This window comes from Adiantum capillus-veneris, chromosome 17 (assembly GCF_014529385.1).
Source record: "Adiantum capillus-veneris isolate H3 chromosome 17, ASM1452938v2, whole genome shotgun sequence".
In the NCBI taxonomy this organism is placed as follows: Eukaryota; Viridiplantae; Streptophyta; class Polypodiopsida; order Polypodiales; family Pteridaceae; genus Adiantum; species Adiantum capillus-veneris.
This window is the reverse complement of record NC_140947.1, coordinates 79,446,613-79,472,186: the sequence shown is the minus strand read 5'-3', so window position 1 is coordinate 79,472,186 and position 25,574 is coordinate 79,446,613. Positions and strand designations below refer to the sequence as shown.

At 41.2% G+C, this 25,574-nt stretch overlaps 1 protein-coding gene across 1 annotated transcript; it reads left to right on the top strand.

The window, feature by feature from the left end:
- Positions 1–7,895: 7,895 nt before the first annotated feature.
- LOC147437547 (uncharacterized) lies at positions 7,896–8,873 on the top strand. Its single transcript, XM_086487063.1, has 3 exons — positions 7,896–8,090; positions 8,189–8,299; positions 8,579–8,873. The coding sequence occupies exons 1-3, from the start codon at positions 8,028–8,030 to the stop codon at positions 8,729–8,731; spliced, it is 327 nt and encodes a 108-aa protein (XP_086343189.1). The 5' UTR covers positions 7,896–8,027; the 3' UTR covers positions 8,732–8,873.
- Positions 8,874–25,574: the final 16,701 nt, after the last annotated feature.

Below are 25,574 nucleotides of genomic sequence, written 5' to 3'. Positions count from 1 at the left end.
ATTTCTTGTCCATCTAGTGTTGCAAGTTTAATGGCTACACTTGGTGATATTGAATGAATCACAAACGGTACCATTTCTCGCTTATTTAATTTTTCATTTTTTGTTTAAGTGTATAGACTAGTACGTAGTCTCCTTGTGCCACTACAAGCCAAGGATGTTACCAGAGTTTTTTTTGTGCAATTTTTACAAACGTCGATATTATCGGCTATTCACTCCAAAATTACAAAGGAAAAAATCAAACTCATGGCGGATGCCGATATTACCAGCATATTATAGCACTGTCGATAGTAACAGCAGCCCAAAGTATAAAAAACACCTCACCACTTTGCTATGATGCCATCATAAACACCTCACCACATTGCTATGGTGGCAGCATTCCTGGAGTGCCGGTAGCACGAGCGTCCGCAAGGACAAAAAACATGACAGTACCATCCTAGGTTGTCAGGAATCCTTAGCGCCGAAACTACTGGCGTTGGTGAAAGACAGAAGGACATGTCAGCAGAATCTAAGGGTACCTTTGTACATGGGGAATAATCTGGCGTCGAAAGTATCGACGTTCATAATTTAAACGCCAAAACTATCGGCATATGTCAGTTCCCCAAAAGCTTCTTGCCATCATGAGTGGGATGGGGCTACCCTCCCATGGTGGCAAACGTTCCATTTACATCAAGGTCTATTTGACTAGTATCATATTACAAATACGTATTGGTATAGATTTTTATACATATAGCAAGAAAATACGTACTCCCAACTCTCTATATAAAGAGAGGTCCATTTGTTATTTTTGAAGTTCATATATTTTGGGATGGCTCTCGGTAACGGTTCTGTGGCGATGACGGTGCTCGTTGTGTTTACAATAATTGGTGTGGCTATCGCTTGTTGCGGCATTCGTTTTTGGTGGGCTTACGGTATGGCGGCTCCAATGGAAGTGGCACCACCCCCCCTCCCTCTTCCACGCGAGGCCCCTCATCACTACCCCGCGTCTAATGAAGGTGTCTCTATCTCTGCTATCTATCTATCCCACTCTCTATCTATCTCCGCCTCTCGCTCTTTCTTCCCACAAATGCTTCCATAATCTACCTATGTATGGGGGGCGTATGCAACAATCGATACGCATTTTGTAATTTGAAAAATATAATGCCATAGTTTTTGTCTCTATTGTTTGTTCTCTTCCTTTTTTAAGGTGTGTAGTTTGGAGGGGTGGGCACCATTCTAGGTGCCCACCTCTCTAGACTATGCAAGCCCACACAATGCCAATAATTTCGGCGTTTACACTCAAGAATTGCGCCGATGTTATCGGCTCTGCATAGTTTTATGTGCCGAAAATATCGGCTCTGCATAAGGTTTTATGCGTCAGAACTATCGACTCTACATAGATTTTTTTAATTTTTTTATAGAGTGGAGTGTAGAATTAGAAATAATACCAGCACTGGTGAGTTTTTTTTTAAAAAATGTGGAGGTCCTTGTGTGTGTGTGTGTGTGTCTGAGAGAGAGAGAGAGAGAGAGAGAGAGAGAGAGAGAGAGAGAGAGAGAGAGAGAGAGAAATGAAAAATGAAATGAAATGTTATATTAACGTCTTCAAAAGGCCAAAATGACCTATGAGACCAATCAGTTACAAAATAGTGAATCTAATACCATGTCTGGGTACAAAAGAACTAGAAGTGGAACAAAATACTACTACTACTACAATCTAAAACTACGTGGGTGTAGCAGCTGATACAATAGGTACCCGGTAAACTGGATGTAACAGTGTGTGAAACAAAGATGGAAGAAATGGTGAGGATCCATCCTCATCTGCACTCTGGATGTCGAGAGAGTATGGCTCGAATCTTCTGTTGTAGTCTCCGTCGATGCTGTGTAGCTCCTCTCCTCAGTCGCGGTCGTCTGTATCTCTGTAGCTCCAATGCTCGGTCGATGAGAGAGAGAGAGAGAGAGAGAGAGAGAGAGAGAGAGAGAGAGAGAGAGAGAGAGAGAGAGAGAGAGAGAGAGAGAGAGAGAGAGAGAGAGAGAGAGAGAGAGAGAGAGAGAGAGAGAGGGATGTTGTAAATCAAGTACACAAGGAATTAATACCACCACTCCAATATACTTTCAAACCAAGAGTCAAGAACAAATACAATGTAAGCTACGAGATTTCAAGCATATCTGCTCTCATATCAATAGGGTCTATGTCTAATACAATCTCCAAGTTCAATCTTATTGTACTTTGAGATTGAATGTCATCACCCGCTTCTGGTAAATCACTATCACTATCACCCTTGGATGTAGACCCATGCTAATGTAGCTCCTCATGGTGCCCACTCATCGTGGCATCCTCCTCATCGCTAAAATGGGGGAACTCCTTGTCTTTTTGCATCTCCTCAAGTGAGTCTCTCTCCTCAAAGATGTGTTGTGATCGAGGAGGCACCTCAACCACATACTTCTAATGTTGGTTCCCATAAATCGGATAATAAAAGACTTGGCAAGGTACACACATCCATCATGAGTTTTAACTATATGTTGTGTTGATATGGACAAAGTAAAACAACATACCTCATCACATTGATATGGATAAACAAGTGTATCCTCTTTGTTTGTTCACTTTTGTCGGCTATCTATGGTTATAAAACCGTTAGATCCTCTTTTCATGGAGGGCTGATGACCCCCACTCTCGGCTTGAAACCAAGTAACATCAAAGAGGTACACATCGAATGATCCATAGGAAACACACAAGATGGCATCGAGGGTACCGTAATAGGTATACCTCTCCACCGTACCTGTGCCAGCTCAAACCTCCTCATCAAAGGTCGTCGAGACATCTGAATCATGAGTGACACGCTTGTCATCAATGGATGCCACGCCAAAATGTCATCCTCTACTCCACATGGCACCATGTCTCCTAGCCTGCAAAGACAACCACGGAATTTAGAATACAACAGAAGATGCAACATATCCATATTATTGTTTTTGTAGTGGGTCATACCTGCCAAAGAAAACCATGTGCGTAAGCCAACTCCACCTCCGTCGTGTCCATGCCTCGAGACTATGCATCCAATACGGTAGCCCGAACCCAATCATGTGTAGGACTATGTGGCAATGATGGATCACTGAGACGTGTCTCCTCATACAAAGACACCATCTCTCCATCTCTGGGGAATTAGCAATGCAAAAGTTCATCACTTTATCCCTCAAGTCTCTGTCATTCTGAATTCAGTGCCTTGACCTTGAAGAACATCCCTCATAATCCTCTTGTCATCTGTAGTACTCCATAGCAAAGGCAAATCTGAGTCTATACCTCCAAGGTATTCTGAAATCCACATGCAAGACTCCTGTATAAGCCACCCCTCTGCCAAACTACCCTCCGGTTTTGCCTTATGACGAACAAACCCTTTTAATGTTTTTATGAACCTCTCCAAAAAGAACATCCATCGAGTGTGGACGGTCCCTGCCAACGCAACCTCATCTACCAAATGGACCAATGCATGCATCTGAATCATCATGATGCTAGTGAGAAAGTGCTCCTCAATCAAGCACACTATCTAGATGGCCTCGTTCCATCGAGTGTGGACGGTCCCTGCCAACGCAACCTCATCTACCAAATGGACCAATGCATGCATCTGAATCATCATGATGCTAGTGAGAAAGTGCTCCTCAATCAAGCACACTATCTAGATGGCCTCGTTCCGCATTTTATCAATGCTAGAAGGATCAATATCCTTGTAAGAAATTCACCTAATAGATGGAAAACACACAAACCAAAGATGTCATGCATGAACCAAAAACGAAAACTCATTTGAGAATTACCTTAATTACCTAACTAATGAGGATAACTTGGTGATGCAAGCACGCACTCCATCCAAACTTATCCCAGTCATTGCTATGGGTAGTATGAACTACACAAAACCCCATGCCAAATTAGAGAGCATAATATAGGAAAAGTGTGTAATTGATCTTACAAGAGTCGTACCTGTAACATCTTGTGCCAAGCATGGAACTTGAGACCAGCCAATTCTTTACCATCACTAGTAAATGCCTCTTTAAGAGTGCGCATGGTGCTTGTTGGCATGCGGATGGACCCTATTGTCTTCTTCACAAACTCATTCTCCACTTTAGTCAATATCCAAGGAGCAAGAGGGACCTCTCCGTCCTCTTGTATCCAGCATCCTCTCTTAACTCCAGACTCAGTCCTTGCGGGCATTGACACTATCCATAGCACCAGTAAGATGCTTCCATATAGCCACAATCACATTCTTAAAAACATGCAGAGGATCCAATAAGTGATTGATAAGAAGATCCTCGCAGTAAGGCAAGCCATAAAGTGCATTCACTCTCCTCTTTCCATGGATAGGCACCCTCTCAGCCGCATCCCAAGCCTCACGCCAATCACGGGGCTTCATATACGTAGGAACACTTGGAATGCCACTACGTGGTCGCTTGGGGTGACCAACAAGGAGGTACTTTGCGTGACCCTCATAAACCACTTTTCCCAATAGCCTTGAAATAGCGTGCTTGTAACTGTGGTCCACAAGTGGGACATGCATCATATCTTGAAACGGAAAAGCTGCTCAGCTCACCAAAACCTAGGTAATCATGTATTGTCCACATCAAGATGGCCCTCATAGAGAATACCCGGTGCCTAGTTTTACATGCCCTATCAACAACCGTCACCCCTTTCCATAATTCACATAGCTCATCAATCAAGGGTTGCATGTACACGTTGAAGTTCTTCACCTTATGCTTGCCTCACTATCCATGCGCTTTGTCAATGCCGCATGTGGTGTTGCCGCTTTTGCTCGTCTTGCGGCTTTTCGGTGGAAAGAAGATACGACAGGCAGATCTGGATCCAAGTCCACGGGCGATACATGTGACACCTATGTACATTTCAAAACGATACGAATTCAATAAAAGAAAAACAACAAAATGTTGCGCAATGCGATAGCATTTTAGTGGCCGTCGCTCACCTACTCTCTTGCGAGATGTTACTCCATCCATTCGCGGTGAGGCACAATATCAAATTGCCCATACTTTCTCACATGCTTTTCCACAATTCGTCGTCTATGCCTCGTAAGGTTCTTGTACGCATGCATGGACATGCCAAAATGTCATTAGGATAATTCCTGTTTCCTCCCTCCATCTATAGGAGTGTAATCAAGCCTTCCTTGCTCCCAAAATACCTGGAAAAAAATAATAAAAATAACCAGTGCTGTAAATATCGATGGATACAGTGATGACCTCCCAACCTTGAGCCAGCCAGCTCCGTCATCGGGCGCTCAGCCTCCGTGCGCAAGCGTCATGGCGAGGCATCTAGTAGTCGGCTCCAACGCACCCTCTCAACACACGAGGGTGCTTCAGGTTCTCGCCAGCCAGCGTCCCAGCCCATCATCTGGTAAGTCATTCTCTCCTTGCATTGCCATACACCCTTATGTCAAACGGTTTGCGGGTGCATGACCATAAGATCCGTGACCGTTTTTTCTCTTGCAGACCTCTTGACACATGCCCGCAAGACATACACCCACACAGCTTCCCATAGAGCTTGCCGACAAGCTCTATGGCTTGCTGGCATGCCAAACAGCTCGCAAGTGCATGACCACCTGGGGGGTTCACTATATTTAAGACCACTATATCACGTACGTTCACGCTCTTTTTCTAAAATCCCTATTCTGTGAATTTTGAAGGAAATATAATGAATCCTTTTCTTTTAAATTCTGTAATTTTTTTTGAGATTTGTGAAAAACATATCCTTATGTATATTTATTTCTGTAAGTTTTAAGGGATTTAAATGCCCTTCTATTGAACTCACGTGATTGGTTACATACAATGTAAGGTGAACCCCCCGGGCATGACCATAAGGTCCGCGATCGTTTTTTCCAAAGGAAAAAATGCTTATGGACCTCTTGACGCATGCGCGCAATCCATACACCCGCGTGGCTTGCCATAGAGCTTGCCAACAGGCTCTATGGCTTGCTGGCATGCCAAACAGCTCGTGGGTGCATGACCATAAGGTCCGTGAGTGTTTTTTCCAAAGGAAAAACTGCTTGCGGACCTCTTGACGCATGCCCACAAGCCATATACCCGTGCGACTTGCCATAGAGCTTGCCTTCAAGCTATGTGAGCTTGCCGGCAAGCTCTATGGATTGCCGGCATGCCAAACGGCTCGTGGGTGCATCACCATAAGGTCCACAAGCTGGAAAAAATGCTCGTGGACCGCTTGACGCATGTCTGCAAGCCATACATCCACGTGGCTTGCCATAGAGATTTCCGGCAAGCTATGTGAGCTTGCTAGCAAGCTCTATGGCTTGTCGGCATGCCAAACGGTTCGCAGTTGCATGACCATAAGGTCCACGAGCATTTTTTCCTTTTAAAGAATTTCTCGTGGACCTCTTGATGCATGCCTGCAGGCCATACACCCATGTGGCTTGGCGTAGAGCTTGCCGGCAAACTAGTGAGCTTGTCGGCATGCCAAACGGCTCGCGGGTGCATGACCATAAGGTTCACGAGCGTTTTTTCCAAAGGAAAAAACACTTGCGGACCTCTTGACGCATGCCCGCAAGCCATACACTCATGCGGTTTGCCATAGAGCTTGTCGGAAAGCTATTTGAGCTTGCTGGCAATCTCAATGGCTTGCCAGCATGCCAAACGGCTCACGGGTGCATGACCATAAGGTCAGTGAGCGTTTTTTCCTAAGGAAAAAATGCTTGCAGAACTCTTCACACATGCCCACAATCCATACACCTGCGCGGCTTGCCATAGAGCTTGCCGGAAAGATCTATGGCTAGACGGCATGCCAAATGGGTCATGGGTGCATGACCATAAGGTCCACGAGTGTTGACCATGCATGCAAGCCATACACCCATGATGCTTGCCATAGAGCTTGCTGGCAGGCTATATGAGATTGTCGGCAAACTCTATGGCTTTTCGGCATGCCAAATGGCTCACGGGTGCAAAACCATAATGTCCACGAGCGTAAAAATGCTTGCGGACCTCTTGACGCATGTTCGTAAGCCATACACCCGCGGAGCTTGCCGTAGAGCTTGTCGGCAAGCTATGTGAGATTGCCGGCAAGCTCTATGGCTTGCCGGCATGCGTGCATGACCATAAGGTCTATGAGCATTTTTTCCTTTGGAAAAAATGCTCGTGGACCTCTAGATGCATGCCCGCAAGCCATACACCTGTGCGGCTCGCCATAGAGCTTGCCGGCAAGCTCTATGGCTTTCCAGCATGCCAAAGGGCTCGCCGGTGCATGACCATAAGGTTCGAGAGCGTTTTTTTCTTTGGAAAAATTGCTCGCGGACCTCTTGATGCATGCCCACAAGCCATACACCCGTGCGGCTTGCCATAGAGCTTGCCGGAAAGCTCTATGGCGTGCCGGCATGCTCTACAGCTCGTGGGTGCATGACCATAAGGTCCGCTTTGGAAAAAACGCATGCCTACAAGCCACACACCCAGGAAAATTGCCATAGAGCTTGCCGGCATGCCAAACGGCTCACGTACCTCTTGACGCACATTTATAAGTCGTACACTAAAGCGGCGGTGATATATATTCATTTTGTATGGTTTAATTTTGGCAGAGACTATTATGACCTTGATGAGGATGATTGGATCTTAGCGCATGAGCGCGGAAAATTGGTGTTGAATTGCTTGAAAGGATACCTTAAAGTCCAATTCGGCACCGACATACTACAAGATTGGCACAAAGTTGACATAGAATCAAAAACGGCGATGCTGAAGTACATACACAATAAGTAAGTTTTTCTTTATTTTCAACAGAAAAGATAATTTAGAATTTTATTTTAGAAGAAGTCCAATCCCACATGTCTCTGCTTGAATTGAATAGGTTTCCAATGCTGCCAGAAAAAAGGTTTAGTGAGAAAGTGGCATTTGAAAAGATGGGTAAGATCCAACGCACGCGGAAAAATCAGATCCGATCAGCCGTGAGGGATGGATTGGCAAAACCTACATGGGTGTCAAAGAAAGATTGGATAACTGCCAATAAAGAGTTTAGAAAAAACCCCAATAAGTTCACACAATAAATAGATGCACGAGAGGCGCAAATGGAGACCGGGTATACCTCTAAACTCATATCTGGTGGCTTGACAAGTTTCAAGGCACTTTTTGTAAGTAACCTTTGCACTTGATAAATTGTTAAATTGTCATCTCTAAATGTATTATGCATTGTCTTGCCTATTTGGATCACTTCTAATTTGTTTTGCAGAAAGAGGTAGTGGGGTGCATGCCTACTCAAGCTGAGTGTGAAGAAGGCAACAAACATGGGTTTACCAAATACATGAATCAGTTGCGTGAACAAGGAACTCCCCTTAAAAAGGTCGACAAAAAACATGTGTTAAGGGTTCAACTTTTCTTACTTATAATGCGCTTGCATGGTTATCATTCTAAACGTTACTTAAAATTATTATAGGAACTATATCGGATTGTTGTAGATCTAGAAAATGTCGGTTATTCGGTTGCAAAAATTAATTGTGTGCTATCTACATCACAGCATCAATGCTTGACAAAATGGATTGCACATGTAACATTTTTAACAAGTTTTAGAGTGATTGATTTGAGGATGAAAATTTATGTTAACTGCGACTAGTGTATGCAGGGTCCGCCCTTGGCAACACAAACTGGTGTAGACGAAGAGTATGAGACCTCCGACGAGGACGATGAAGACTATGTGGCTGAGGAGGAGATGGAAATCAATAAAGACGAGGACATGGATGAAGGAGAGGACGAGGATGAGGGAGATAGCTGTTAGTTAGGAGTAGACCTTCCAAAAAGACATTTAGTTACAAAATTTTTTGATTTGAAAACTTATATCCAATTATAGACCAAGTTTCATTGTATGGTGTTTTGTTTGTCGCATTGTTGTGATTCATTTCAATGAGCTTCTTATCTGAAGTCATAAAATTGTGTATGCTATTTTGCAATGGTCGTATTGAATTTGTGAAAATAAAAGTGACATTAGTGATAAGAGTGCAAGAGTACTATCAATACTCCTGCAAACCAACATTCTATTTTTTTTAAAACAAACTAATGCCGATAGTTTTGGCATACACGTATGTATTGCCAATAATTTCGAGTGTTAAAACCAATGTTTAATGCCGATAATATCGGCATACACATAAGCAGTGCTCATAATTTTGGCTGTGTAAATGCTGCAATTATTGGCATACGTAATATCTCAATTCCACCGAAAAGATCGGCGTGACTGGTTTTGGTGCTAGTACCGGCAGATATACCTGCGGACGTCATTTTTTGACTCCAAATTTTTTACACATCGAAACGCCAGTAAAAACGTTGAAAAAGAACATTTGTCTTGTAGTGTGCAAAATTTTTAGACTTAACATGCTCATCGTGAAACTCTTTCATGCATCATTTTTGGGCATAAATAGCTGCAACAGCTTTTAGCCTGGTTAAAAGCTTGGTTTTACTGAGCTTTTCAAGGTCATCTAGACGTTTTGACCATTCATGTCCTGTCCATTCTAGCTGCTTTGCTACTCGTAGTGTTGGAATTAAGAATTCAACGGGAAGGATGGAATTAAGTCCAAACACCATGTTGTATAGTGTTGTTCCTAGTACATGTTTATATGCGACTCTATATATGCCCAAACGGAAGAGTGCAATTTTTGATCCCAATCTGATATATTTTTGTTCACTATTTTAGCTAGAACTATGCACAAGATTTTGTTTGTGCTCTCAGCTTGCCCATTTTCTTGGGAGTGATATGGAGCGGATTTTCTATGTATGACCATTTATTTGTCAAAAAAATACTCAATGACTTCGTTCACAAGTCCATCCCTCTATCACTAAAAATTTCTATAGGCAAACCATAGCGTGTAAACACATTTTCATACAAGAACTGTGCGGTAATTCTAGCATCATTTTTTGGAGTAGCTTTTGCTTCTACCCATTTGGTTAAGTAGTCCATAGCGACTATCATATATTCAACATGAGTTCTGTAAGCAGGTGGTGCTATAGGGCCCACAAAATTGAGTCCCCATTTTGCAAACGCTTGAGTACCTATCATAGGTCGCATATACTTCTCATCCTTTATGATAGGAATTTTCTTTCATTGACATTCATCACAATGCCTTACAAATGTTTTCGCGTCCATGAACAACGTAGCCACTAGATTCCGGCAAACATGATTGTTTTTGCTGTAAGTTCTACAAAAAAAAGCCCTCCTACCTGTCCATAGTGTGCTTCCCATAGAATAGGTAAATATTTTGTTTCTGTAGCACAAAGACTTAGTTGATTATCAGTACCACATTTATACAACTGACTACCAATCAGTGTATATGAATGTGCTTCTTTTTGTACAGATCTTATTGTTGCTTTAGACATATTAGACAGAAATGGTTTAAGCCAAAAGCTCAATTTTGACTCATAACTTGTAATCACTTGTATTGGAGCTTGCGGTGAAGAGAGCTATGCCTATGCTCACACACTCACAATTGTATGTATGGGTGAGCTAATGCATTGAGGTTTTCCATGTTGCTTCTATACACTCTTAGCATTGTGTACATGTCTATGATGTCATGTTTGAGTGTGTGTTTGCAATGCAATGAGCGACTCATACTCTAGGTTTCCTACGTGCGTATTTTGATTATTCGGTGGCTTATGTATTGTTATTCTTGCAAACCCAACAATTGACAAAGGATATAGGACCAAAAGGTAAGCCATTCAAGCCATTAATCTCTTGCTTTGGTGTAGGTTGAGTGTGGCGATAAATGCAGTTATCCATCCACCCACTTTTGGGAAGTGTCAGACTGGATTGCATATACCCATTTTCCAGAGTCTCCAGGCCTTAGTTCCCAAGTATCATGTTGTTTGGGCTTTCTTTGATGTCATTACAACCATTAGAGATCTAGATATTTTGCACAAGAGACCTTAGGCATTTGTATTAGGTTATCACTTGATGCTCTTCCTTGACTCTTTCTCCTTAGTGCCTTGTCACTTACGACATTGCATTCAATGTCTTCTTGCCCTAGTCGGGTCAGCTCTACGCCCTCGGATTGACATATTAAGTTGGTTTGAGTTCTTGCTAGGTTACTTCATATGATTGTGGTGATCCACTAACATTGGTGCCGTTGTTGGGAATGTAGGACTTACACTAGATGGAGGGAGTCCCTGTGAGGTTCTTCTCTACCCTTCACCCAAGTGTTATGGTCCATTTTGCTTATACCCTTAGGTAGGAGAGTCGGTGAGGCTTGCCAACGAGCTCTCAAGTGGACCGAGGAGATAGGAGATTTCTTTTGGTTACCATATAGGTTAGGAGACTCGAGTTATTTTTTTTGTTGCATTATGAATTGAGTCCATGCTTGGAGTTAGGAGATCATTAGAGTAGAGTGGTTGATTGCGGTAGATAGATTTTTGTTGATGTTTATCGTTATTTTGATAATGTTTGTGCATACACCCACCCATTTTCACTTGTACAATAGGAATAGGAGCATCATTAGTTTAGGAACCATCTTGGTGTGTCTCAAGAGTGCAAAAGTTTCCTTGATTACCATATTGTGTCTCTTGGATACCATAAAGTGACCAAAAATGCAAAGTGTATGTATCTTGAGATTTAGAGTGCCAATTTAAGAGTTTCTTGTTTGTGCACTTGCATATGCACTAAAAGAGTTGATCTAGAAATTTTGGTTGCTTTTGAAGTTGTTTTTTGATATTTAGGTAATGATGTGCGTTGTGGTCTAGTGAAGTGTAAAAATTCAAGTTATGTGTGCTAGGAGTGTCCATTTGAGTGTCGCAGGGCATCAGTGGAAAGCTCTTGAGTCAAGGAACCCACAAGAATTGGCCATGTTGCAAAAAACCTCACTTGGCACCAATTGCGGTTGCTACCACTTGCCACATTTTTAGCAACAGAGCATAGCCACAGGTTTCCTAGGTCACATAGGCGTCAAATCCACTTCCTTTAGTCAAAAAGTCCAAAAACTTGGCAAAGAGAGCCCAAATTCTTAAGGTTGCACTTTGGAGAGGTTTTCTGTCATTTTGACAAGTCAAAACTTATCATTTTAGATCATGCATAGTGCCAAAGGGCTCCCTAGAGGATAGGCTACAAGCTGGTATATCTAGATTTGTGAAATGTCTAGGTTGGCATCAACCGTGGTTGCTACCATATTGATCAGATTGAGACCCAGGTGGTACCCATAGATTCCCGGCATCCTAAGGAGTTCAAATTCACTTTCCCCATCAAGTTTGGACAAGAGGAAGAGCTTAAAACTCTCAACAGACTATTTCAGACTATGAAAGAGAAATTTGACCCAAATATAGGCCAAAATGAGTCCAAACACTTGATGCATAGGGTCATTAGACTCAACTTAGCATAAGGAGTCATAGGGAATTGATTGCATCTCAAATAATCCTTAGTGGCACTAACCGTGGTTGCTGCCATTTGCCCCAAATCTAGACTATGACCATACTAGGTCATAGAGTATCTCAAGTGGGTCCTGTAGGTACCTTGTTTGATAAAAATAGACTCCAAAATCATAGTCAAATGCTCTGTGAAAGATTAGAGACCAATTGCACAATTTGTTGTCCTAAATTATGAAAACTTTTGCAAGAGGTTTTACATTCTATCAAATTTTTTGTATAAATTGCAGTGAGTATACTTAAGAAACCGAGAGGAAAAGATTTTGTCAATTTTCCTAAAGCAAGTATCATGAGCATTCAAAAAGCAAGGAGATGCCACAAGAGAGAGTGCCAGATGACCTGCTAGATAAGATGTTGGGTTTGCAAAGAAAATTTTCTTATCGATACATGAATTTAAGGTCAAGGAGACAATTGCATAGGGACCTTAGAGAAGGCCCGGTGACCAGGTTAGCCTAGTGTCCACAAAAGAGAGCATTAATCAAGCAGGGTTGGATCCCCTTGCACCCATCCTAGAAGAATTAATGATAGTGAGCCTTCTTCCAAATGTTTTCTCTACCTTATGGCTGACTAGCATGTAGGAAACCATCAAATAGTCATGATTGAAGGAGGTAGCTCCTCTTAAAACATGTATCAAGCACTGAGGTACACTACAATCTTCTAAGAAGGATCAAACGTGCACGTAGCTTGCATTTACACTGATGCTAGGGGATGCAAGTGTGCTCTCATAGAAGAGAACCTTGCAAGATGTCTTGAAACCATCCAAGTTTATGATGATGGTGATAGATTAGAGACAACAAGGGGGTTGATTACCTAATAGTCAAAGACCTTGAGAATTACAATCAATTTGGAGATAATGTTGCAAGAGGGAAGATGGTCATGGAGCAGGTAGATCTACCTCCTCATGTGGGCCTTCCCAATGCCATTTGTTGTCTTTTACAAGAAAGTAAAGAGAGTTCTCGATGACATGGGGAATGAAGGGATTTATGAGAGCATGGATAGAAGGGCCAAATCTTATTTCCATTGCCTAGAGCCCCATCCAAGAGAATTCAGCATGGAAAAGGTGTTGTACTTGTTTTCCTATGACACACCCCAAGGTAATAACATCATCTATGTGGATGAGTATGGACGCAAGTACAAACCTCTAGATCCTAGGTAGATGGAAAGAATGACTATCCGAGGAGCGTCAAGACTTTCTCCAGACGCAAGACCAGGATCGCGACCAACTTAGAGTAGAAGCACAAACCCGTTTAGAGATGAAAATGATGTAGTCTATAGAGAACACAAGTGATGGATTTGCCAAACCATACAACCCACACTTACATTGAGCCGACAGTGGAACCGCAGCCCTTGAATTCTTGGTTTGCACCGAGAAGAATCAATGGAACGGAGCCACATCAGAGGTGGATATCGAACCGTGTCAGGGCTAAGAGAACCACCACCACTCCCATCATATCATTATGGAGAGAGTAGGATGCACATGTCAGATCACGCAACAATGGGGACATTTTACACCAAGAGAACGAGAGAAAAAAGAACACCATGACTAAAAGAACCCATTGCTAGGCGAGTGAGAGATTACGGACTAAAGGACAAATGAGAAGCGGATCCCATATATGGATTGAGACCAGGAGTGCCAATGGGACGAGGAGGCTTGGGAGAGAAAATGCTTAGATTAGTAGACTAGAGAAGTACTAGGCCATCCCAAGTCTATAAATGAGTAAACAAGAAGTACTTAGGAGAAGGGGATCCTAGAGATCACATAGCGGCTTTTGTGAGAGCAATCCGTGTAGAGGAAGTCCTAGATTTTGCAACACAATTTTCCGGGTTTTGATTGACATTGGAAGATAATGCTACTACATGCTTTGATTCGGTCAAGAGAAGAGATTTTGCAACAATCCAAGAGATGTTTGATGAGTTCATAGAGGAATTCTCTCAATGGGGGATTGCCCACAATATGATTTTGCAAATCCACAAATTTAAACAAAAAGAAGGAGAATTGGTAAGGAAGGTAGCCTTGAGACTTAAGAGATATGTCAAGTTTTGTCTTGTAAAAGAGCTACCAATGCAGTCAAGGCTAATGTTGACTTTCACCCAATAACTTAGGAATGAAAATCTGCAGAAGATTTTCATATGAACCGAAGTGCTATTTGAATAGATTGGTGAAAGAGGAATTATACCTAGTGGATAATTGTGCCATTTTTGGAAATGGGTATCCCCGAGATGTAGATGATGACACATCCTCATAGAACAGTGCCACCAGATCTCAAAGTTGATGTCTAAGGTAGAAATGTCGATCAACAAAGAGCAACTTATAAAGAAAGTGGTTAGGAGCATTCAACTACCTCCTACAATCCAAGCAATGCTATAAGTGTGGACGTGATCACCTCTCGCATCAATTTTTGATGCTTCCTCAACCACCTTTGAGACCTCCAAAGTGGTGGGTAATAGAACAAAAATGGACAAATCACACAACAAAAGAGTGCTACTACAACAAGGGTGTTAGTAAACTGTAACGCCGCTACGAGCGCTATAAGAAGGAGGACAAGTCGTTAGCTCTCCACCCAACCGTGAGAGTCGGTGAGATTGCACTCACCACTGGACTATAATATAGGCATGGCTTGCCGTCCACACTAGTCCAGCCGCCCAGACACTTCGGTCCGGGCGGTCTCCCCCTGAACCCCGTCCTCCTAGCTCTACGGCTAGAGGACGATCGACCTAGGTCACAACTATTACAGGCTATGTGACATTACCCCCCCCTTAAGAAGAGTTTTTGTCCTCAAAACAAATGGGAAAACTTGTGAGTCATCGCACTACAGGGTTGCTTAGTAGTAGCTTCTACCTTTATGTCTGTCCACATAATTAGTACCTTCAAGTACACTTTATGATGAGGATATCTTATCTTGATATCTTTGAATGCTTCTCGGATTATGTGGTATAGCTAATGGTCCACTAGAATCCACCAAAAAATATGGAGAAACTCTGTTCTCCAACCCATAAACTGACTTTTTCAATTTATTGATGTGGAAGACAAGATATATACTCTTCGATAACACAAGTTTATACGCTACATTCCCAATCTCCTTAAGGATTTTTCTTGGTTTCTGACTATGCAGGCACCTTAGGAACACAAAGTCATCTTCTTCACAAGCTACTTTCTATGTCCTTTTAGCGCCACGCTTTGCGCTACGAATGCTCTCACGTGATGCTTAGAGCATATGAACATATCTCCTTCTTTAGGCCTACAGCCATTAGGAGAACTCAGCTAGAAACCATTACATGGTGTAACATGAATCGTCGAATAAAGAAAACCCACAATGGTTCTAAGGTACTTTCCCCATCTTGTTTGCTTCTTAGTTACATAAGGACACAACATTACTCTAGAATTTGGTTAACTCTTTTAGTTTGACCATCAGACTCTGGATGATCCGTCGTACTCATACTCAGAGTAGTGACCAATTTTTGAAGACTTCCCTCCAAAAGTTGCTACTATTGAATTTCCTATCTCTATGTGATACTATATCTGCAGGCAGGCCATATAGCTTATAGAGATGTTCAATAAAGAGTTTTGCCAACTCTGGTGTTTTAACCAATTTCTTCATGGAAATAAACTTTGCCAATTTGGTTAACCTATCCACTACCACCCATACCGAATCATTACCACGACTCGTCTTGGGTAATCTAGTAATGGAATCCATAGAAACGATCTTCCATTTCCCCTAAGGACATCCAATAGCTGGACTGATTTTCATATCTACATGTACTACATTACAACACATGAATCTAGACATGCAACTCCGTGCAACTCCGTGCACCTCGACCATTATGTAAGTACTGGCACAACTCCGTGCACCTTGGCCTTAGCTCTACAACTAATCCAGAAGTAGGTCACTACAACACTTAATTAAATACTATGCTCTAGCCAATAATTTAAAGGCATCTTGTACACTATGACCGGTCATCTAGCCATAACCTCATCTTCATATAATGTTGTTCCTGCGCACAAGGTCATATGTCTCATAGAGATCTCTAGTGACACCATACCATGCATGATGCGTCACCCATGTGCAAATACAATGCCTTGTTCCATTTCTCCCCTTTTTGAAGAAGGTTTTTGTCCTCAAAAACACAAGGTCTAGCAAACTACGTGCTACATAGAAATTTCTAGCAAACTACGTGCTAGTTAGTGTGTACGTTGACAGTCCTTTCCAAAACTTTAGTAGCCTGTGTCTACGGACAATAATAAGTGTAATGCATAAAACATTTATTGTGGTTTTAAATTTGATGTAGTTACATGCATCCAAGCCCATCTACTAACTCTATCACTATCATACTACGGATAGTGATATAGCTTTTATGCAGCTCTTAAGTTGCTTAAAAACACACATGGTAATCATGTATTGTACAATTTGTAGATATATTTATGGTGACTAATTTTATCACAGTACCTCATGATGAAGACACCATAGGACATTCTCGATGATAAGTTACGAAGAGTAGCTACAATTGTATTTTGCTGCCACCTAATCATATGGCAAAAACTACCTACTTGTCTTCGCAAGTGGAAATCTCTACCCAAATATGATTGGTAACTAGAAAACATACAATTTTACATAATTCATACGCATATCTTGCGAGAACCACATGAATAATGTGTACAAATTAAATAGATCTGCAAGGTAGGTCAGTTGGTACACTCAATGCGGAGGTTTCATCTCTACGGATGGATACAAAATCCTCCAAAGAAACAACATTATACACAATAATTTCATATTGTAAGATATCACTAGTAGTTTAAAGCTTATATAGGTATCTACGTACCTAATAGGAGAAACCTCCGAGTAGGTTTTCCATAGAAGACATTATATTATATGATATATAATATCCCTATTAATTTTTCTAAGTAACAAATCTGACCTTTATGTTGTGCATTACGACACAAAATGTTGGGTTTGTACGACCAAATTTTGGATCCATACAACTTAAGGTCAAATATAACTAGTGTAAAGGTCATGTGGAGGCTCGACCAACCAGATCACACTAGTAGGTGACTTCATAAGTAAGATTTGGCACCCTAAAGTCACTAGAATTATACTTCAACTCCATGAAGTACATGCTTGTCATTAAATGTCACTGGCCAAACAAAACAAATCACATGGCGTGAAGAGCTTGTTCCAAGTTATGTGTTGCAGCTCACCTTAAGCTCGTCGTCTAGGTAAAAATCTCCGCTGAACACTCCGATTCAATCCTACACTCTGAGTCTACAACTCATCAGAATCATTAGGATATACTTTGGGTACTCCGACTCAACATTGCATCCTAAATTGGCCAAAAGATTCATAATATCCATTGCATGTGATTAAACAAAAAATAGGCCTGTCTGAAGTGAGATTACACTCATTCCAGAGGTTCTACATGTTGTGAACATATGATAGCCAACCATTTAATTGAACTCGGTTCAAACGTCCTTCTATGAAACTTTATTTCGTCATTAGAAAAGCTATGCTTTTGAAATAAAAACTATAACCAATAGAAGATTGCGCTTCTTATGGAAAGACTACGCTTTTCAACTGCCGAAGGCATCTCCAAGGGAGTTGGTACATTCTTGAGAAAGACTACGCTTTCCAAATGCTGTAAGGCGTCCCCTACACATTCAAGTTGACCAATTCAATGGCTCGCTAATCTAGATCACTATGGAGCTAGATCCATTACGTGCATTATAGTGATTATGGCTATGTCACCTTGAATGCCTTTGCACTTAAGTCGCTAGAGTTTGTCCAAAATCCAAAAATGAAGGCTATCCATGTTTGCAATGTTCACATTAAAACTGTACACTTGTCACTACGGACATAGAGTATCAAAATCAAACTCGTACTTTTAGATAGAGTTAATAAGATCACACTCGTCACCGCGGACAGAGTGTATCAAGGTGCCAAAGAGTCAATGCTCGTGCACAAGTCTTGGTGTCCCATTCCATTAAGGCTAAAATTAATTCAATGGAAATTTACATGTCTCATACCAGTAAATTACTAGCAAAGTAATCGTTGGCGACACACACATTACTCTTTCTGTTCCTAGAGAGATAACCACAAACTCACAAGGAACTAGACGCCTACGCGTGGCATAAGGGAATTTCTATTACAAAATGAAGTGGTTCCCTTAGAAATTTAATAAGGGTTTGATACCCATCTAGCTCTGGCTTACCATTTAAATTGGAATTTCCATCCACCTTGTCAGCTTCATGCTTATTACAGTTATCTTTACTACTAAGATCAAACTGTTCGCGCTACGGCTATAAACCTTATGCTAGTGCACCTATGCAATATCTAATCCCAATCTATTCATGATTTGCTTACCATCTTGGTTAAGACTATGCACAATGTTTTGTTTGTGCTGCTTTGGCCTGTCCATTAGCTTGTGGATGATGAGGCACTGATGCAATGAATGACCATAAAATAATCTAAAAGATGCTCTATAACCTCATTCACAAAATGCGTACCTCTGTCACGCACAATCTCTATAGGCAATCCATATCAAACAAAGACATACTGATACAAGAATTTTGCACATGCAATTATACTTGCATCCACTTTGGTTGTGGCCTTAGCCTCTAGCGGTTTCTACTTGACCACATGGATGTATTGGTTCTGCACTCACCAAATGTCCACCTCTCATTCCCAATGTTTCAACTATCATACTTGGATCTAGAACACTCCTAGATGGTCCTTTCATGCTCATTCTAGAAATTATTACCTCACCCCTTTGGCTGCTCTTTCCTGGTTTTAACAACATTCTCTCCATTTGAGATTTAGCTACTTGTTCCATCTCGACTCTTTGTGATGGCACATGATTTACATGTATCACTTGAGAGACCGATATCCCATTCATCATGAACGAATATTAAATCTACTTGCAATGCTCGACAATATTTCTGTTCAAATTTATCCATCACTAGACTTGGTGAACCCGCTCGACTCTGGTCAACATAGACACAAAGATACTTTACATCAATCAACTCCCTAGATATTGGGTCTAAGCACTTGGAGAGAGTGCCATTGGTCTCTCTTTCTATCTAATGTAGTCCATCTAACAATGGTCAATCCAAACTCTTCTTTCCTTAACGATTCCTCTCAACTTAGTCAATAGGTAAGATTGGAGGTTGCTCAAGCACTTCCACTTCCTCATTGGTCATTATTACCTTGCCAAATGAGTCTACAGAGACTGGATCCTCAACCGTATAGTAATGCACACCATTTAAGTCCACATAGCAAGTAGAGTTGTAATAAATTTCCACCCTTTTAGGAGGAATTCTTGAGGCATCTCCACATCGGTAATAGTAATTACCATTGGCATATCGATATATGCTAGCACCGTACTGGCTAGGATACTTCATCTCTAACTCAATATTGTTATTCTCCACAAAAATACCTGAGGTATACGCTACCATGTTTCCACTATGGATGCTCATAGCTGGTCCTTATATTGCCATCTCATACAATGAATTCTTAGATGAGGTATTAGAGTCTTCCTGAATACTAGTCAAGGGATCTAGGTCAAACTAGTTGACAATCTCTTCGACTGACACTCTACTCACTTGACTCTTTTGACTCTTAGCTGATTATAAAAAAGTTATTGATCTCAAATACATATGAAATTGAAAGAAAAATTGCAAACTTTAAGGCTTACCTCAGTTGCTCTCTCCTTCCTTGATTTGTGCTGGATTCCTTTATCTACACAAGTATGATCAATCCATTCTCAAGGTCTGGATTCCTTTATCTACACAAGTATGATCAATCCGTTCTCAAGGGTTGTAACTGAAATGTGGAAACAATCTTTGCAATTATGTACACAACTACTTTTCACAATTTCACGCAGTGAACTGAGATAGTCATTCAAACACACTAAGGAATGGTTTTGAGTCTTTTGGGAGTCCAATTTCAAATCCAAGGGTATGGTTAGGATCCTAGTGATGTGTAGATCATAGATGTGGTATCAGAACCTAGAAAAAAGCCAAATTTCTAGCTGATATGAGTCTATCACAATAGAGATAGACCTACCCCCTTCATAGGTCAAATTTGCATTTTGCCTTAACCACTGTGTTCCAACACTTCTCCTAAGTCCTCCTACCAACTTACAAGTGGTTTGGACTTTTGCTTTGCCTGTTAGGCCAAACCTGGTGTTTTTATAAGCCAATTTCTTCAAATGGTCTTAGAACCACTTTTTGGTGTCCAAATGACTCCAAAATTCTTGAGTGCACTTGGTAACACCTCTTGATGTTATGGCTCCAATGATGCTTAAAATTCAACCTCTATCTAATTGTCATGAGTCTATCGCGATAGAGTTGTAAATAAGTCCAAATTCACGTTTTTTCAAGATTTAACCCCACAAGTGTTTTACCTTTACTTTTCACTCCTTGTACTCCAATTTTCACTTGGTTTGGATCCTTGGTTTGGGCTCCAATCACGAAACTCTAATTTTTTTTCCCTAGAGTACTTGTTCTAGCCTTAGGTTGACTTCGTAAAGTCCAAATGCCTTCCAACTTAGGGTATTAGCTCTTGATAGACTACTCAATCTATGATCCAAAGGGATCTTCAAAATTTCACTCCTACAAGGCTCTCGTATCTCTATCGCGATAGAGATGAAAGTAGGCCCTGTATTGAACTTTTCTAAAGTGTTTTCCTTGATTTAACTTCCAGCCTATCTCAAGGTAATGCTCACCAAGTTTCACCCCAAATGGAATTTTCTTCCCTTTGTACTTAGAACAATCAATAGTTTCTTTCACTGAGAACTGCAAATTTCATTTCAACTACACATTCACTGCTTCATATACCCTAACATTTCACATGCAAGCTCTATAACACATGCAAAACAAGGTTAAAAGGTCAAATTTTTGAAAAAGGCATTTTCTCCTACTGGTTAGTCTCTATCGCGATAGAGATATATCCTTGCTGATTTAACATTTTTTCTAGTTCTGAACCAATTTGATGTTTTCTTATATTTTCAACAACCCAATTATGTCTCAAACTGTAAATTCCCTTCAGTTATGGTCCTTTTAGACTCAATTAGCTAATCATTCACCTGCAATTGATCTCAACTCACCATAACCTACAAAGCTCACAGGACCCTCAACACCACTAGACAACTTGGAATCGCACCAAACTCACTAGGCACTATCCCTTCACTAGGACACACCTATCCAAGAGCTCAATAACACCAATACCTAACCCTAACACTCTCAATTTCAAATTTCTAAAGTGCACAAAATTGAAGTTTATCACAAACTATGCGTAGCTTATCTTATCCTTGTTCCATAAAGTACTTGAATGCGTAAAACTGACATCGTTTGATGAACTTACAATCTGATATAGCTTGTGGGGGGAATTCTTGCAACCGACATTTACGCATGAATGTTGATGATGAGCGTGTACTCTTGACAAGGCTACCACAATGGTGTAGTCGGTTTGTGAATACGACGAGGGAGTAGCATATAACGTGCAGGATGAAGTAGTACGAGCGGAAGTGCGACACGAGAGAGAGTGCGAGAAGAAGAGCACGATGATATGGTGAACTCGCTCTACTGTAATGTGTAGAGCATAGTGAGTTCTTATTAGGTTTTTACAAAAGAATATGTGTACATACCTGGTGGCCCGCCCACTTACCTGGGCGACCACATTGGGCTTTATACCCCAACAACCTCCCACTTAAAGTCCAATGTGGTACTTTAAGTGTGAGAGAAGCTACTATACAAGCTAATATACAAGAGATGTAGAGAAGTGATGTACTACCCTACACCTAACTGCTTGCGAAAATGCGCAAAGCTCTTTGAGGGAAGTCCTTTTGTAAGTAGATCAACATGATTTTCTGTGGTGTGAACTTTGACAAGCTGAAGTTGCTTATCCTCGAGCATTTCCCTGATGAAATCATACTTCACATCCACATGCTTTGTCTTTGAGTGATAAACTGGATTGCGAGCCAATTGTATAGCACTTTGATTATCACAATATAACACAGGCATCTCTTCTTTGATTCCCAAATCTGTTACTAATCGATTAAGCCAAATTGATTCTTTGTATGCCTCTGATGCTGCAACATATTCAGCCTCTGTAGTAGACTGAGTAACACAATCTTGTAATCTAGAACGCTATGATACTGCTCCATCAGCCAATGTAAAGACATACCCTGACGTAGACCTTCGGTTGTCTAAGTCACCTGCATAATCTGAGTCTATAAAACCCTTTACACTTAGCTCCTGACTCCCATAGCATATGCACATACTCTTTGTAGCTTTCAGGTATCTCAATATTCCTTTCACTGCCTCCCAATGTTTCTTGCCTGGGTTTGACATGTATCGACTTACTACTCCCACTGCAAATGTAATGTCTGGGCGAGTAGCAATCATTGCATACATCAAACTACCCACTGCAAACGCATATGGAATCTTATCCATTTCAGCCTGTTCTTCCTCAGACACAGGACAATCTTGTTTGCTAAGTTTCACGTATGGTGGCAATGGAACACTCAATGCCTTTCCCTTCTCCATATTGAAACGTTGCAAAAACTTGTCAATATACTCTGTTTGAGATAACCAAATCAACTTTTTTGATCTGTCTCTCTCAATGCGCATACCAAGTATATGACTTGCCTCACCCATGTCTTTCATGTCAAACGATTTTGACATTTTGACTTCAAAGCTGAAATTTTTTCCAAGTGCTTGCCAACAATCAACATGTCATCCACATACAAAATAAGGATTAGCCAAATGCCATTCTTAGCCTTCTTTGTATACAGACAATGATCGAACTCACTACGTTTGTAGCCTTGAGAAAGCATAAACTTGTGGAACTTATGGTACCATGCCCTCGGTGATTGTTTTAAGCCATAAAGACTCTTTAACAAATGGCATACCCAATCTTCCTTGCCTTTCTCAACAAACCCTTCTGGCTGCTGCATGTAAATTTCCACATCTAAATCACCATGAAAGAACGCTGTCTTGACATCCATTTGGTGCAACACCAAATCTAATATGGCAACCAATGCAAGAAAGCATCTTAATGTAGTCATCTTGACCACCAGAGAGAATACTTCATCAAAGTCAATGCCTTGTTCTTGCTTAAAGCCCTTGGCAACAAGCCTTGCTTTGTACTTTGGCTGACTATCATGAGCGGTGATCTTATACCTGTAAACCCATTTACAAGGTAGAGCCTTTTTGCCCTGTGGTAATTTAACTAGCTTCCATTTCTGGTTTTTATGCAGAGCTGTCATATCTGACTGCATGGCCAATTGCCAATTCCCCGAGTCCTTCATTTGCACTGCTTCCTTGTAACATGAAGTCTCATTGCAATCAGTCAACATGACATAGTTCATAGATGGAACAAACCTATCAGAAGGTCACGTGATACGTCCAGATCTACGCACAATAGGTGGCTCAGGCTCAGCCACAACCTGTGGTTCCAATCTATCCTGTCCTTGCTCCTCTTGAGCCCTGACATTTTGTCTTGCACGTGCAGGTCCATCTTCTTGGAAGACAACTCTTCTAATCTCCTCAACCCTCTCTGGTTTAGAATGATATTTGGATTCATTAAAGTGAACATCATTGCTGCGGACAACCTTTCTGGATTCGGGATCCCAAAGTCTATACCCCATCTCACCAGAATTAACATAGCCTAGAAAGATGCACTTTCTACTCTTTGGCTCAAGTTTGTTCCTAAATTCCTTTGGAACATGAGTATATGCCTCACAACCAAAGACTCTGAGATGCTTGTATGAGGGCATTTTGCCTGACCATACCATCTCTGACACTGAATCCTTCTGCAAAACCTTGCTAGGAGATCTATTTACAAGATGAACAGCTGTTGATACAGCTTCAGCCCAAAACCCATTTGGCAGCTGTGCATTAGACAACATACTTCTGAACTTCTCTTGTATGGTCCTATTCATCCTCTCAGCAACACCATTTTGAGGAGGATTGTAAGGAGCAGTAAGTTCACGTTTTATACCTTTTGACTCACAAAAGTCCTTAAAGGCCTTTGAAACATACTCTCCACCATTGTCAGTGCGTAAGCATTTAAGCTTCTTGCCACTCTGATTCTCCACAAGTGTCACAAACGTTTTGAAAACACTAAACGCTTCATCCTTGTGCTTGAGAAAGTAAACCCATACTTTCCTCGAGTAATCATCTATAAATGTCATAAAGTAAGAAGCTCCCCCTAGAGATAGGTTAGGCATAGGTCCACACAAATCACTATGAACAAGTGCCAACTGTGTATCTCTTCTACTGCTTCTATGCTTATGTGGCTGCTGTGTTTGCTTACCATACAGACAATGTTCACAGAATTCAAAATCATTAAATGAAAAGCCAAGCAAATAACCAGAACGAGATAAGATTTCCATTCCCTTCTTGGACATATGTCCTAACCGGCTATGCCACAAAGAAACGTTCGGCTGCTCGGTTACATTGATTACATTTTTAGAGACATTTGATACATAAATCATGTAAAGTCCTCCAGAATTTACTCCATGTGCTACTGTCATAGAACCCGTGGATATCTTCCACATGTTCTGTCCAAAAGTGGTGACGTAGCCAACATCATCAAGTAAACCTGTGCTGATCAAGCTCTTTGTAATTGCGGGAACATGTCTCACATTATTCAGCGTGAAAGAAGAGCCATTCTGAAACTTCAATTGAACATCTCCAACACCTAAGATCTCACATGTCTACCCATTGCCTAGCCGAATATGATCTTTAGTGGTCACATAAGAGGTAAACCACTCCTTGTTTGGAGACACATGAAGTGATGCCCCTGAGTCTATAATCCAGTCACTCAGTGCATTTCCATCAGATGCTGTAAGAAGAACTGAGTCCATTGTATTCTTCAAAAAATAGATGTCTCCTGACACTAGACTGTCATCCTCTGCAACATTGTTTGTCACATTTATTTCTTGAATCTTCACTGAGGACTTGTTCTTCTCACCATGGTCTTCAGCTTTCTCTTTGCCTATTTCTGCTTTCCATTCTCTGTAGTCTCTTTTCATGTGACCCTTCTTGCCACAATGGTAGCATTCTATGTCACTCTTGCCTTTAGCACTGTGGGACTTGCTACGAGACTGATTCCTCTTTCCACCTTTGTACTTTTCTTTGGTCCTTCCCCTGATAACTAAGACTGTTCCTTTGCCTTTGTCCATTGTCTTTCTATTGGTTTCTTCAGTAAGCAGACTTCCTTCTACAC